The 15,203-nt window shown below is 51.7% G+C and overlaps 1 protein-coding gene across 1 annotated transcript; it reads right to left on the minus strand.

Moving 5' to 3' along the window:
- Window positions 1-2: 2 nt before the first annotated feature.
- On the minus strand, window positions 3-14,886 carry Kri1 (KRI1 homolog). The gene is made up of 19 exons (XM_052753882.1): window positions 14,753-14,886; window positions 14,578-14,660; window positions 13,297-13,402; window positions 12,197-12,311; window positions 8,888-8,942; window positions 8,761-8,810; window positions 8,524-8,620; window positions 8,369-8,446; window positions 7,700-7,824; window positions 7,086-7,236; window positions 6,887-6,982; window positions 6,018-6,188; window positions 3,185-3,260; window positions 3,014-3,102; window positions 2,661-2,787; window positions 2,439-2,569; window positions 1,993-2,057; window positions 1,826-1,924; window positions 3-474 (listed from the first exon to the last, which is right to left on the minus strand). The coding sequence occupies exons 1-19, from the start codon at window positions 14,844-14,846 to the stop codon at window positions 150-152; spliced, it is 2,133 nt and encodes a 710-aa protein (XP_052609842.1). The 5' UTR covers window positions 14,847-14,886; the 3' UTR covers window positions 3-149.
- Window positions 14,887-15,203: the final 317 nt, after the last annotated feature.

Raw genomic sequence — 15,203 nt, forward strand, 5'->3', positions numbered from 1 at the left:
GGTTGCTTGACTTTTCAGGCTGTTTTATACACAGTTCGGACAGCCTGTTTCCACACTGAGAAGAGTGCTTGCCTACAGGCAGATTACACAGGTTGGGGGAGGTACCTAGTCAACAGCTTGGTTGTAGAGGTAGCCTGCTCCCTTGGCCCTCAGGGGTGGCTCTGCTGTTTCCTCCTCTGGCGGCCCAACTGTCGGAAATGCAGCCTTTTTGGGTTGAGACCAAAGGCCTGCAATCTCTGTCGGCTGAACTTGTGACCTCCAAGTGTCACCGTGGGACCCAACAGCCTGGCCTTCTTGTTCTGCCTCTGGGAAGCCGGCTTCTCTGGGCAGGGTGTGTGTGTGAACTCTTCTTCCTTGGCTACTTGGAGCTTGTGGGAAGAGGCCAGAGTCTGAGACCCATCAGCCACGGTCAGCTGTGCCTGTGGGCTGGCCTTGCCCTGGGACTTCCCTGTGGCTTCTGTGGGCATTTCCATCCTACAAGAGAAAAAGTCAAAGTTCAGGTCAGCTTGCTGTTCAGAACAGGCAGTGATCCCCCATTTTTCTTTCGTTCTTTTTTGTTTGTTTGAGGAGGGTATTGTGTAGCCCAGGCTACCCTCAAACTCTGTGTACCCAAAGATGCCCTTTAACTTTTTTGTTTGCTTGTTTATTTTTGAGACAGGGTTTCTCTGTGTAGTTTTGGAGCCTATCCTGGATCTCACTCTGTAGCCCAGACTGGCCTCAAACTCAGAGATCTGCCTGCCTCTGCCTCCCGAGTGCTGGGATTAAAGGTGTGCACCACCACCACCCAACTACCCTTTAACTTTTGATCCTGCTTTTTTTAGGGGAGTGAGGTGTTGAGAGGGTCTCACTAATATAGCTCTGGCTGTCCCTAAGCTCACTGTAGACCACACTGACCTTGAACTCAGATCCATCTGGTTTGTACAGTGCTGAGATAGAACCCAGGGCTCTGTATGTGTCAGGTAAGCACCCTGCCCAGCCCCAGCCTGTTTTGTTAAGATAGAGTCTCGTTGTGGAACCCAGATGGCCTCAGCTTCCTGAGACAACTGTCATAAATATGACAGCCACAGATTAGCTGGACCAGCCAAAGCCCTTTGTGTCAGTCAGCTCCTTGTAACTTCAGTGCAGTTAAGAGTTATCTGTCTTGCCGCCAGGCGGGGGGTGGCGCACACCTTTAGTCCCAGCACTCGGGAGGCCCAGGCAGGCGGATCTCTGTGCGTTCGAGGCCAGCCTGATCTATAGAGTGAGTTCCAGGAAAGGTGCAAAGCTACACAGAGAAACCCTGTATTGAAAAACCAAAAAAAAAAAAAAAAAAAAAAGGCTATCTGTCTCACCTGAGTTGGGGAAGGAATGGCAATCATCCTTGTAACAGCTAACAAGCCTGTGAGGTGCTTCTAAGAATTTATTTTGTTCAGGCTTTGGATGAAACTCAGGACTTCAATCATGCTAAACCACCTCACCAGGTGTGATGGTGTACACCTTCAATCCCAGCACTTGTGAGGCAGAGGGAGATCTCAGAGTTTGAGACCATCCTGGTCTATATAGGGAGCGTCTGGTACACAGTCTTCACTCCATAATGACAGGCTGTTGCTGTGGATTCAGGGTGGCTTCAAATTTATTCAACTCAAACCCTGCCTCTGCCTCTCTAGTGCTGGGATTACAGGTGTGGGTCCAAGTCCTCTGATCCTTATTCTGAGTGTTTCATGCATGAACTCAGTCTGAACCATAAAGTCTCCTTACTGAGAGGGACAGTGCCTGGTCTAAAGAGGACATGGCTGGGTGTCTGCTAGCCGGGCTGCTGCCATCCTCCCCAGGGCCCAGTGCTTACTCTTCCCGGCACAGAGATTTGAAGATCTGCCTCTTCTTCCACAAGTTCTGGGCCTTCTGGCTGTACACCCGCTTCTCCTGCATCTCTTCCTGCTCTGACCTGTGTGTCAGAGGTGTTCCAGAAACTGTCTGAACTGGGTCCCCCCACCCCCACCACCCTGCTGTCACCTGTACATGCAGGTCTTCTTCAGGGAACACCAGCGGTTCAGCTCCTTGTCATCAGCTGCAAGGATCTGCATGGGAAAGAAAGTGTCTACTGTGGGGGCCCTGGGGTCTGCCTCTTGAGCCTCACTCACTCAGTGGGGATGTCAACTGAGCTCAGTGTTTTCCCTGATTTTCAGACAGGGTCTTGTGTAGCCCCAGCGGGCTTGGATTTCCCGATTCTCCTGTTTGTACCACCATGCTGGCTCTATTTTTGAAAGTCACTGTATAGGTCAGGCTAGCTTGTAATTCACAGTAGTGCCCTACCCACCTCAGCTTCTCTCGTGCTGGCCTACATCAGCACTATTTCAACTCCTCTTGGTTCAAGTTCAGACCTTGCCTCTCCACAGAGAATGTTCACCTCCTTCCATTCTCTGGACTCCTCTATTTCTCCTGCCTGCCCTGGTCCTAACCTCCTCAGTGCTGAGCCCAAAGTCGCAGGGCACCACAGTACGGTACTTGAAGCGACAGGGCAGGTCATCGATGATGTCCTCATAGTCCAGCCGGTAGTACTCGTCCAGGTATTCCTCAAAGGTCTTGTCCCCTGCGCACGGGACAATACACAGCCAAGGCATTGAGTGTTCAAGGCCCTGTGAGCCATGCTCCCACACTACCCATCATGCCTTGTGTCTCACCAGGGTCAAACGTGGGTTTCTGCTGCCCCACTGCAGCTGCAAAGGGAGACTTGCGCTTCTTCTTGCCTGAGGAGGGGGCCTCACGAAGCTTCTTCCGAGGTTGGCTGGGGTCATAGTCAGCGTCCATCTATCAGGAAGCGCTGGTTAGATCAGGCCAGTTCTAAATGCCCTCTGGGAGGCTCCAGACCCCTACCAGGGACACTCATTGTTCTTAAGGTCTCACAACCCATGCTGGCCTCAAACATGCTATGCAGCCAAGCCTTGAGCTCCGCCTCTCAGACAGGGCTTTGTTCATGGAAAGCTTCTGCTCTGCCAACTGCACCCTACTTGGAGCTCAGCCCAGTGGCACTCACGTTAAAGTCAGGGTCCTCACAGTGCAGCTCCTGCTGGCTCCAGGCTCCATCTTGTTCAGGTCCACCCCATGTGTCCCAGTTCCAGTCATCTGCTTCCACAGAGGACAAAGTGAGGACTGCACGTAGGCTGCAAGCCGAGCCCTAGTGCCCCTGCTTTCTAAGGACACCCACCTTCAAGCCCTTCCTCTTCCTCAAACTGTGGCTTCTCTTCCTCTGCAGTACCATAGAAGGCATCTCCAAAGCATTTCTGCAAGGGAAGGCCAGGCCTAAGGACAGCAGCACCTGCATCCTTACAGGAACTCAGCTTCCCCATGCCAACGCCAGCATGCCTCACCAGCCTACTGTTTAGTATTATGAGAAAGGGTTTCATGAAGGCCAGGCTGGCCTCAAACTCACTAGGTAGTAGAGGCTAGCCTTGACACTATGATCCACTTGCCCCCACCTCCTGAGTGCAGGGATTACAGGTGTATGAATGGCAGTTTTTTGCTTTTAATGAGACAGTCTTTTAGCCCAGGCTGGCGATCCTTCTGCCTCTGAACACGCCCAACTTTATGTGGCTCCCAAGCCTTTCAAGACATAGCTCCTTAAAAGGGTCTCTTGTGTGTTGGGATCCTCCACATCACCACCTGTTGTCTAGGTTGCATTTCACACAACTACACTGTGTTCCAGCTCTGCAAGATTCAGACCTGCCATCATCTGTGCCCTATGACCTAATCACTAGTCAGGACTCAACTGAGCTGTCATCATTTGTGATAGGCCGAGAGGAAGTTTCCTCCAAGATCCTACTCCACTAGATACTTAGCACTGTGGAGGCTGAGCCCAGGAGATCATGAACGAGTAGCAGGCTAGCCGAGGCTACAGAATGAGGCTGGAGCTCAGATGGTAGGGTGCTATCCCAACATGCACAAAGCCCTGGCACCATCCCTAACACTATAATCCACATCTGGAGCCACAGCTGCAATTAGGATTCAGGGAGGCGAAGGCCAAGTATCTCCATCACTCCCCTGATCCCTGAGTCTACAGGGACATGTCAGGAATAGTGTAGGCTCTTGATGACAAAGAGGCTGGGACTGGAGAAACTCTGATATCCACTGGGGCATGGCAAAGGAAAGCATTTCAGCCTTTACTTGTACTCTGTGTATGGTGGGTGTTCTGCTTGCCTGTGTGTCTATGCCACATGCAATCCTGGTGCTCCTGGAGGCCAAAAGAATCAGACCCCCTGAGACGAGTTACAGACAGTTGTGAGCTGCCATGTGGGTGCTGGGAATTGAACCTTGGTCTTCTGGAAGAACAGCCAGTGCTCTTAACCCCTGAGCCGCTCTCTAGGCCTGTCTGCATTTATTGAACACCTTCTACGTGCGCAACCCTGAGCAGCTTCTCACGGTGATTCTTACAGCCACCATGAGCAACAGCAACTGGATCCCCTCTACTGAGAAACCAAAGCTGGGAACTGAGAAGCCCCTAAAATAAGAGAGCAGACATCTCCACAGTGCTCCCCCTTTGTTTTTACCAAGCCTACCAATGCCCCTTCGGCCTCCTTCCACAACTTCCTAGGCTTGGCTAGTGGCCTCTTCGGGGCATGTCACAGTGCCAAACCTTTTCTGTTTTGTTTTTGTTTTTTTGGTTTTGAGACAGGGTTTCTCTGTGTAGCTTTGGAGCTTATCCTGGAACTCTCTGCAGACCAGGCTGGCCTCAAACTCACAGAGATCCGCCCGCTTCTGCCTGAGTGTTGGGATTAAAGGCGTGTGTCACCACCACTTGGCTCCAGGCCTTTTCTTACAGATCTCTCAGTACCTGTTTCCAAAGCATGATGCTATGTTCTCCCAATACAACAAAGGTTACTGGCTCAGAAGACGAGCTGAAGGGCTAGTCATAGTGCATTTGCAGGGATTCTATGGTCCTACGTCACCAAAATACACCACAACAAAACACTCAAGGACTGAGATGGCTCGGTGGATAGAAGCACTTTAGTGTGATCCCTGGAACCCATACGGTAGCCAGAGAACCAGTGCCACCAAGATATCCACCACATAAATGCCATGGAACATGTGACACCTCTAACATGTAAATGTTAAAATTTACAGTGAATAGATAAATTCAAGATTCAAGCCAGGCATGGTAGCACATACCTGTAACCCAGTACCTGAGAAGCAGAGGCAGGAGGTGGTAAGATGGAGGCCAGCCTGGATGTGTGGTGAAAGTCTTTCTCAGAAAACCAAAGGAAATCAAGACATCCTGATGTATGTCCACGACTCGGTCTGAACTCCTATCCTCCTGCGTCACAAAGCCAGGCTTACAGAATTGTATCTCTAGTGCTATCTGTCTGGGACCCTCTGCTGATGGCAAACGGAGGCGGTGCTGAGTTACAGCCTCCTAGCCCCACAGTCATCAAGAAAACAAGACTAAACTGTGCTGTGTGCTACTCTGGGTTATTCATTAGCTTTGTGGGGTTTTTCACCCCTCATTTTTGTGGCACTGGGGCTGGAACCCAAAACTAGGTAGTGGCTCTACCACAGCCATGCCCCAGTCCCTCACTGGGAGATTGTAGGCAGGGTTCTACCACTGAGTCACATCCCAGCCCCTCACTGGGGATTGTAGGCAGGGTTCTACCACTGAGTCACATCCCAGCCCCTCACTGGGGGATTGTAAGCAGGGTTCCATCACTGAACTGCGCCCCAGCTCTTCACATGCCTCCCCACTCCAGATATTATTATGTAGCCAAGTGCTGATCTCCAGCCCAATATGTACCCCAGGCAGGCCTTGAATTCAGGATCATCCTATCCCAGTGCAGGAGCTCTGTATACAACCCACAGTTCCTGAGCACGGATCCTTCTATCCTTTCAGGTGAATTCCTCCCATCCATCCTTTCCTTGGCCCAAGGCAGTGCTTCAGTAAACCTTACAATGCAGGCAGGGGAAAGGTTCAGAGACGTCAAGTCATTTCTGAGGCCACATAGCCAGGCGGTGACCTCTGGTCCCACAGTCAAGTTCCCAAGCAGTCATACCTGCATGAGCTGGTCATGCTGGGCAGGGTCAAAGTCATCCTCCAGGTCCTGCTCCTCAAGGCCCAGTGTCTCGTTGCCAGTGACCTGCCGCAGCTTCTCCAGCTTGGCCAGAATCTCCTTCCTCTTTAGGTTCTTTAACTGTTTCAGCTCTTCCTGTTTCCTGGCCTTCTCCTGGGGGTGAAAGAGGCTCAGCATTCCTGAGGTAGAGCCCCGCAAACAGGGTCTCCCAACACAAGCAGTTTTCTGTTGTGAGACAGTCTCAGGTAGCTCAGGCTAACACTGAACTAGGGAGCCTGCTGTCTCCACGTCCTGAACTCTGAGAATACAGGCACTGTCTGCTGTACCTGGTTCCTTCAGGGATCCCTTCAGTGCTTGGATGAAAGCTGTGCTTTGTGCACAGGCAAGTGCTCGAGCCATCAGGTGGCAGTCTGTGTTTTGTTCGCTTATGAGACAGGGTCTCACTTTATAGCTCAAGATGGCATAGAACTCTTTCTGTAGACCAGGGACCCTGAGGTTGTGGTGACCTGCCTCTGCCTCCCAGTACTGGCAATACAGGTGCATACCACCATGCCAGCTTAGTTTTACTATTTAGTGTATTGTTATTTTTTTCACACAGGGTCCTTGTAGCCCAGCCTGGTCTAGAACTCAGAGATTCTCCTGCCTCTGCCTCCTGAGTGTTGGGATTAAAGGTGTATGCCACGAGCTTCTTTTTACTGTCTTCTGTGGAGATGGTGTAATTAACTATGTTCCCCAGCTTGGCCTTGAATGCTCTACCTACCTTGGGCAGGCCTGAAATTTTCAATGTCTGTGCCTTGGCTCTCGAGGGCTGGGGATCGCTGGCATGCACTGCCACACCTAGGCATACTCACCCTCTTCTTCCGCTCCCTAGTCTCTTCCCTCTTCTCCTTCCTGCGCTCATCCTTGCGGCGCACAGACGATGCAATGCTACGTGGGTATGTCTTGACCTGTGGGCAGGGGAGGAGACCAGAGGGACCTCAGAGATGATATGGGGTGAAGGGCCGGACCCAGGGCAGCCATGTCCTCCCTGACCCAGGCCTGGGCACACACTGAGGCTGAGTCAGGCTCCTCAAAGCGGAAATTGTACTTGTGTTCAAAGTCTTCCTGCTTCCTCAGGAACAGTTCCCCTTCATCCGAGGAGTCGTCCACTGCCAGCTGGACTGGGGGGGCCTGGAACCCTGAAGGATATGATGGAGCAAGGCTCAGGGACAGTGAAGAACCCGGTCAGACATGAACTCATTTTATCCCCACAAGACTCTACAGCAGGGGATGGTGAGATGATTCAGCAGGTGCTTGCTGACAAGCCTCAGAGTCTAAGCTCAGTCTGCGGGGTCCACATGGTGGAAGGAACTGACTCCCACAGGTGTGCTGCCCCACCCTGCAAATACATAAATGTAATGAAGAAATCAAAAATAATAGTAATAATAAAAAAAAAGCCAGGCAGTGGTGGCACATGCCATTAATCTCAACACGTGAGAGGCAGAGGCAGGCAGATCTCTGTGAGTTCGAGGCCAGTCTGGTCTACAGAGCAAGTTCCAGGACAGCCAGGACTACACAGAGAAACCTTCTATTGAAAACCCCAAGCTCATAGTGCCCACTGTTGCCTGGCCTGGATGCTGGAAAATAACTGAGGCACACCCTGGGAAGAGGCGGTGGCTGCTCACCCCTCCTCCTCCTCCTCCTCCTCCTCCTCCTCCTCCTCTTCATATCGTTTGTTGAGAATATAATCCCTCAGGAATTGCTCCCCCTCATCCAGTCCTGGGCTGTTCCAGTATTCCTTGAGGTGTGTCTGTGGGGAGAGAGTGGCACAAGCTCAGTCCCTGGAGGGACATGGAGGTAGCCTGGGATGGACCTCAGGAACTGAAACTTCACAGCTGACCTAGCACAGGTCCCTTTTCCTTTTCTGTAGCCCAGGCTGATTTTGCACTAACCGCAATCCTGTCTTAGCCTCTGGACACTGAGATTACAGATCTGCGCAACCACACCTGGCCTGTATTAGCCTCGTTTATTCACTGAGGAACTGAAGCCCAGAAATTGTTCATGTTTATCCTTAAAGAATGTGCCTTTGTTTTTGGTGCTTGGGCTGGCACCAGGGCCTTGTGCATGCTAGGTAGGCACTACCCTTAAGCCATGACCAGCTGCTCACTGGAGGGTTCTGGAAAGATACTCTACCACTGAGCCACACCCCCAACCCCTCACTGGGGACTCTGGGCAGGGCATCTACCACTGAGCCACACTCCAGTCCCTCTAGTGTCCTGGGGTATCTATAAGCGGAAGGTGAGACAAAGTTATCACAGGCTGTTCAGCCCTGGGGACTGCATCTGAGGACTTACCAGTTCTTTCAAGGACTCGGAGCCGTGAATCTCCTTCTGCCCCTTCAGCCACTCAAGGTAGTCCACTTCCTCCCGGGCCTGCGGAAGGCCAGCAGTGAGTTCCTCGGGAATCCAGCTGCCCGGTCCAGGCATCCCGGCAGGTCCTAGGCACTAACCTTTTCCTCCCCACTCTTACTGTGTTTCCGCAGCAACCCAGAGGCACCTTCCCCAGCACTGTCCTCGTCACTGCTGTCCTCCACGAAAGCTCGGAAGCTGCACACGCCAGGAAGAGACGTCAGCCCTGAGCGCTCAGACGCTCAGTGACACAACAGCACTGTGCTGTTGGCACCCCAGCTGCTCTGTCCCCCCCTTACGTCCGGTCCCTGCAGCCACCAACCCCAACCCAAGCTCACCTTTCCTTCAGCTGTTTTTGTTCTTCTACGTAACTCCTGGTTGCTGTTTCCTGCAGAGGAGGAACTGATGTGGGCCTCGGGCCAGCTGTGAGCCCTCGTGCCCCCAGCCAGCCTCTGTTCCACCCACCTTGAGCCTGGGGTCAAAAGTCTCTCCGTCAGAGTCGTCCTCGTCAACGTATTTGCTGTACAGAGAACAGGAGACTTTAGAACAGTGACGATGCACAATGTCGTGACTTTACAATGGGTTTATTGGGCATTAATGTCTATTTAGTATTTACTTTTCCCAAAGAAATCTTTTATATGTGAATGTATGTAATGTGTGTGTCTGTCTGTGTGTTGCATGTACATGGCTGCAGAGGCCAGAGGTGTCAAAAACAATAGAAAAAAATAGAGAGCCATAGAGGGCATCTGCAGCCTTGACTGGCCTAGAACTCACTATGTAGACCAAGGTAGCCTAGGACTAATAGAGATCACCTGCCTCTGCTTCCAGAGCACTGTGACTGGAGGAGTGCGCCGCCATGCCCAGCCCCCTCCCCCGTTATTTGGAGACAGTCGCTCTCACTGCTCACTGTTACAGCTAGGCTGGCTCCACCAAGTTCCTGCAATCCACTGTCTCTGCCCCTCAAAGCTGGGGCAACAGGTACATGCTTGGCCATGCCCAGCATTTAACATGGGTGCCAGGGATTTGAACCAAGTCCTCTAGCTTTAACAGTTAAGTGTTCTTACCCACTGGGCTATTTAGTCTACCCCAGCCCCTGCCAGCATGTAGTTCTACCTGAACTAGTCTGACTTCAAACTTATGAGGACTCTCCTGCTCCTGTCTCTTATAGGTATGTGCTCCTGAGACTGGCTGGATTTAAATACATTTCTACTTCACGATATTTTCCTTCCTTTTTTTTCAACAGTGTTGAGGAGCAAACCAATAGCTTTCCACATGACAGACAAGCAGTACACTGAGGTCTATTCCCCGACCCTTGTATGTTTACTATTACTTATGTGTATGTATGTGCATGTGTTTATATGCCACATGAGTGTGGATGTCTATACAGGCCAGAAAAGGGGTTGGATCTCTTGGAGTTGGAATTACAGGCAGGTGGTAGCCACTTGATGTAGGTACTGGGAATTGAACCCATGTCCTCCGGAAGAACAGCAAGACTCCCCACCCCGCCCCTCCAGAAAGGGTTTCTCTGTGTAGCTCTGGCTGTCCTAGAACTCGCTCTGTAAACCAGCCTGGCCTGGTACTTACAGAGATCCACCTGCCTCTGCCTCCCAAGTGCTGGGATTAAAGGAGTGTGCCATCATGGCCCAGCTCTAAGTTTTATTTATTTTTTACTTTTATTCCATGTGCATTGGTGTTTTCCTTGAATGTATGTCTGTGTGAGGGTGTCGGATCCCCTGGAACTAGAGTTAGAGACACTTGTGAGCTGCCATGTGGGTGCTGGGAACTGAACCTGGATCCTCTGGAAGAGAAGTCAGTGCTCTTAACCACTGAGCTAGCTCTCCAGTGCCCTCCATCTTCCTACTTTACCTCTTGAGTTCTGAGATTAGAGCTGAGCATCTCCATGTTTGGCCTCAATCTTCAGTGATTTCTAATTGCAATGGGTTTATCAGCACAAAGCTCTACACACATATATTCTCTGTGGTCCTCCTGTCTCCATCCCCATGGGGCGGGGAGCTGCTATGAGCTCCTGGTGGGAGGGGCCTATGACTGTGGGTTGGATCACTGTGGCTCTGCTCCAAGGGCTTCCCCTAACTGTGTAGGTTTGGGCTCTTCCTCCTCCTTCTCTCTCTCTCTCTCTCTCTCTCTCTCTCTCTCTCTCTCTCTCTCTCTCTCTCCCCCTCCCTCCCTCCCTCTCCCTCTCTCTCTTTTTGCAGACAGGATCTCACTATGTAGCCCTGGCTGGTCTAGTATGGAAATTAGGTTGACATCAAACTAACAGAGATCATCCTGCCTCTGCCTCCCACGCCCTGGGATTATAGGCTGATGTCATCATACCTGGAGATGTTGGGCTTTCTACCTGTAAAACCCTAAAGAATGGGCCAGCAAGATGTCTCTGCCTGGAGAGGCACATCCTGTACAAGCCAGAGGACCTGAATTCAAGACCTGGATAAGAGAGAATGGATACCAGAGCTGTCCTCTGACCTCCATATACCTGCTGTGGCATAGCACATGCGCCCACCCACTGCTCTCCTTACAACAGTAATAAACAGTTACTGTTTACAAACAGTGGCAAGATGGCTCAGCAGGTATAGGCTTTTTTTTTCTATTACCTAACAATCCATCCATCCATCCATCCATCCATCCATCCATCCATCTATTTATTGGTTTTTTTGAGACAGGGTTTCTCTGTGTAGTTTTGGTGGCTGTCCTAGAACTCACTCTGTAGACCAGGCTGGCCTTGAACTACAGAAATCCACCTGCCTCTGCCTCCTGAGTGCTAAAATTAAAGGCATGCGCCACCACTGCCACTGCCCAGTTCAGTCAGGTAAAGGCTCTTAGTGCCAAACCTGCAGACCTGAGGTTTGATTACTGGACCCATATGGTAGAAGGAGGCAACAAGAGTCCCAGAATTTATCCTCCAACTTCTACATGTGCTGTGGAAAATAAATAGATTAAGAATGTTAGGGCTGGAGAGATGGCTCAGAGGTTAAGAGCACTGGCTGCTCTTCCGGAGGTCTTGAGTTCAATTCCCAGCAACCACATGGTGACTCACAACCATTTATAATGGGATCTGGTGCCCTCTTCTGGCTTGCAGGCATACATGCAGGCAGCATGCTGTATACATAAATTAATTAAAATAAAAAACAGAATGTTAAATTGGGGGTTGGAGAGATGGCTCAGAGGTTAAGAGTACTAGCTGCTCTTCCAGAGGATTTAGTTCAATTCCCAGTACCCACACGGCAGCTCACAACTGCCTACAGCTCTGATGCCAGGGAATCTTGACACCCTCACACAGGCATCCATGTAGGCAAAACACCAATGCATATTTTAAAAAAAATGTTAAATAAATAAATAAAATTAAGAATGTACCCAGGCGGTGGTGGTGCACACCTTTAATCCCAGCACTCGTGAGGCAGAGCTAGGTGGATCTCTGTGAGTTCAAGGCCAGCCTGGTCTACAGAGTGAGTTCCAGGAAAGGCGCAAAGCTACACAGAGAAACCCTGTCTCGAGAAAAACAAAACAAAACAAAAGAATGTTAAAAAGACCAGGCGGTGGTGGCGCACGCCATTAATCCCAGCACTCAGGAGGCAGAGACAAATGGATCTCTGAGTTCGAGGCCAGCCTGGTCCAAAGAGCGAGTTCTTAGACAGCCAGGGCCACACAGAGAGACCCCATCACAAAACAAAACAAGCAAACCAGCACCAACAAAAACCCCGAAACCCCTTTACAGTCCCGAGGAAGCTGGAGGCTGATGGGGGACGAGGGCCTCCTTACCCTTCTTTCTCTAAGATGACCTTCCTCTCGTAGTCCTTCAGGTACATGGGTTGTACTTTCTTCTGCTTCCCGGAGGCTGCTGGCTCCTCCTCACTCTCTGAAGATGAGGTTTTGGCTGTGGGCCAATGAGAAAATACCTATTCCTGCTCCCAACTTTCCTCTCCCCATGGGCAGGACTGGGAGCAGACACGAGTTGTGAATCCCTGCCAGCCACTTCCAATTGTAAAACAGCAAATCATCTTTACCTTGTATTTTTCCGGGAGAGAGTATAACGTAGACCAGGCTAGACTAAAACTCACTATGTACCAAAGAAAGAATCCAATCAACCAAACAAAAGGTTTAGGTGCAGATATAGCTAAACTGGTAGTGTCGGCCTCGCAAGCCCCAGCCCCTGTCCAATTTCAGTTATGTGCATACACCTGGAACCCCAGAATTCTGGAGGGGGGAGGAAGGAGGATCACAAGTTCAATCACATCCTTGGCTACACAGTAAGTTAGAGGCTAGACTAGGTTACATGAGAAACTATCTCAAAAATAAAAAAGCATTTCTGACCTGGTATTTTAGACTTACAAATTCATAGAGAGGGCTTTTTTTTTTCTTTCAATTTTAAAAATTTTTATTTTATGTGCATTGGTGTTTTGCCATGGGTGTTGTGTCCCCTGTAACTAGGGTTACAGACAGTTGTGAGCTGCCATGTGGGTGCTGGGACTTGAACCCGGGCCCTCTGGAAGATGGTTAAGATGCTCTTAACTGAGCCATCTCTCCAGCCCCAGAGGGTTTTTTAAAGTGAATGTGGATGCCAGAGGTCACCCGTATGTGTCATTCCTCACATGCCATCCACTCACTTTTTTTTTTTTTTTTTTTTTTTTTGGTTTTTGAGACAGGGTTTCTCTGTGTAGCCCTGGCTGTCCTGGACTCACTCTGTAGACCAGGCTGCCCTCGAACTCACAGAGACCCACCTGCCTCTGCCTCCCAAGTGCTGGGATTGTGGGCTACACTGCCACTCTGGTGTCTGGCACCTCACTCAGGATGGGAAACAATCCATTCAACAATTCAATCCATCAACACTAAGGTACTTAGAGAAGCAGCGCCCTCCATACCTGTTCTCTGATAGAAGGTAGCATCTTTCTGGTAAATTCGGGGGTCCTTCTTCTTCAGCAAGGACAGAGTCCTGTAAAAGTCTCTCTCCTGCTGGGGGTCAAACTCCTAGAGCAGGGAAAGGAATGGGCTGACTTCAGAAGGCGGGCGGGCACAGTGTGAGCAGGGCTGGTGAGGAGGACAGGAAACCGCCGGGACAGGCAACCCTGAGGAGTCCTATGAAGAGAAGCAGGTAGGGGCACTGGACCTGGGCAGGTGTGGCCAGACAGAGGGCAGGGACCATGGGTAGAGTGGGGAAAGGAGGCACATCCTGAAAAGGGCAGGATGGGCCACTGAGCAGGGGCTCTCAGAGTGACCCTCTTGGGTGGACCACCTGAAGGCTTGGCTACGTTGGATGAAGCCAAGATTAGAGCTGCCAGGGAAAACAGTGGTCCCCCACGTGGTCTAGGATGCATCACAATGACGACTCGTGGGTTTTAGAAATGGGAAGGGTGGTTCTCAGCGGACAGAAGGGTTGGTGGGGTCAATCTGTGATGATGGAGGATAAAGTGATCATAAAGTAGAGGGGGTATGACAACCCTTAGCGGTGGGTAGGGCATTGTCTGTCACTTAAGGGATGGGGAGGTGTCTTGTAACTACCTTAGGGCTCTACTGGGTTAGGGGAAGTTTCCTTCTGCAAATTGATGGGCGGCCTGGAGTCAAGTAGTGATGATATGGTGTCTCTTAGATATGAGGAGGGTAACTGCTGGTAACTCAAGGGGCCAGGGCGTGGGCCAATGTGATTAAGGTAGGGTGCTCTGTCCTTCTCGGGAGGTGGGGAAGATTTGGCAATTCCCTAGGTACAAGGAGCATGCTGCTTGTTACTCAAGGGATTGGGATGTAGGTCTTGGGATGTGCCTATGGGACCCCATGTGGTTAGGGTCAGACTCCCGCTGTGTACCTAAGTAGGGGTGCTGTGCGAGGCCTGTGGCCAGGTTAGGAAAGTAGGAAGATTTAGCGACCACTGGGAAGGGGCTATCTGTCACTCAAGGGGTTGGAAGATAAATCTAGAACCATCCCCGTAGGGTAAGGCACTCCAGTGCGTCCAGATGAGAGATCAGCGGATGGGAGGCTTGAGATCTCTTCCAGAAAGAAGGGTGTATTTGGCGATCCCTGGGTTGGGGGGAATGCCTGTCATTCAAAGGGAAGGGGCGGGTCTTAAGGGCTCCCGGAAAACCCAGCCTGGTTAGGGAAAGCCCCAAGGACGTCTGGGTAAGATGGGAAGCCTGGTCGCGCAAGCTTACCACATGCTCGTCGCTGGAGTCAGACTCGGAGCTGGAGTCGCCGCCGCCGCCGCCGCCGTCCGGATCCCCATAGCGATCCTTCACTGTGGGGTACACACGGGTTCTCCACAGCCACCGCCACCAGATGCACCCCCAGCTCCCCACACCCCAGCCTGCGCAGGCGCCCCTCACTCACGCCGCTGCAGTTCCTCACGCTCGCGGTAACGGCTGTAGCGTGCGGCAAACGCTGCGTTCACCCGCAGGGACCCCGAGCCCTGCGGTTCCGGCATGGCGGCTGTGTGGCCTAGTGCGCACGCGCGGAAGGCCCCCTCCCGCGTGACCTCCTCGAGGCACGCCCACTGGGAGCACGTCTTAAAGGAGCAGGTCCCCCCGACGCGCCGGCTCCACCCCCGACTCTCCCGGGACCCGGTTGGCCTTTTGCTCCGCAGGCCACACCCACCACGGGCCACGCCTCTGCGGGGAAAGGCCGCAGGCCACCGCCCACCCTTCTCCACCCTGCCGGCTCCCGGCAGCCAGCTGACATCTGGGGGCCTCTTTCTCCACTCGCGGTTTCCTGCCTCCCTTCCGTTCCGACAGCACCCGACCGCTGCCCCACCCAGCTCGGTTACCCTGACGCTTTGGGAATG

This window comes from Peromyscus californicus, unplaced genomic scaffold (assembly GCF_007827085.1).
Source record: "Peromyscus californicus insignis strain IS unplaced genomic scaffold, ASM782708v3 Scaffold_11__1_contigs__length_118956290, whole genome shotgun sequence".
In the NCBI taxonomy this organism is placed as follows: Eukaryota; Metazoa; Chordata; class Mammalia; order Rodentia; family Cricetidae; genus Peromyscus; species Peromyscus californicus.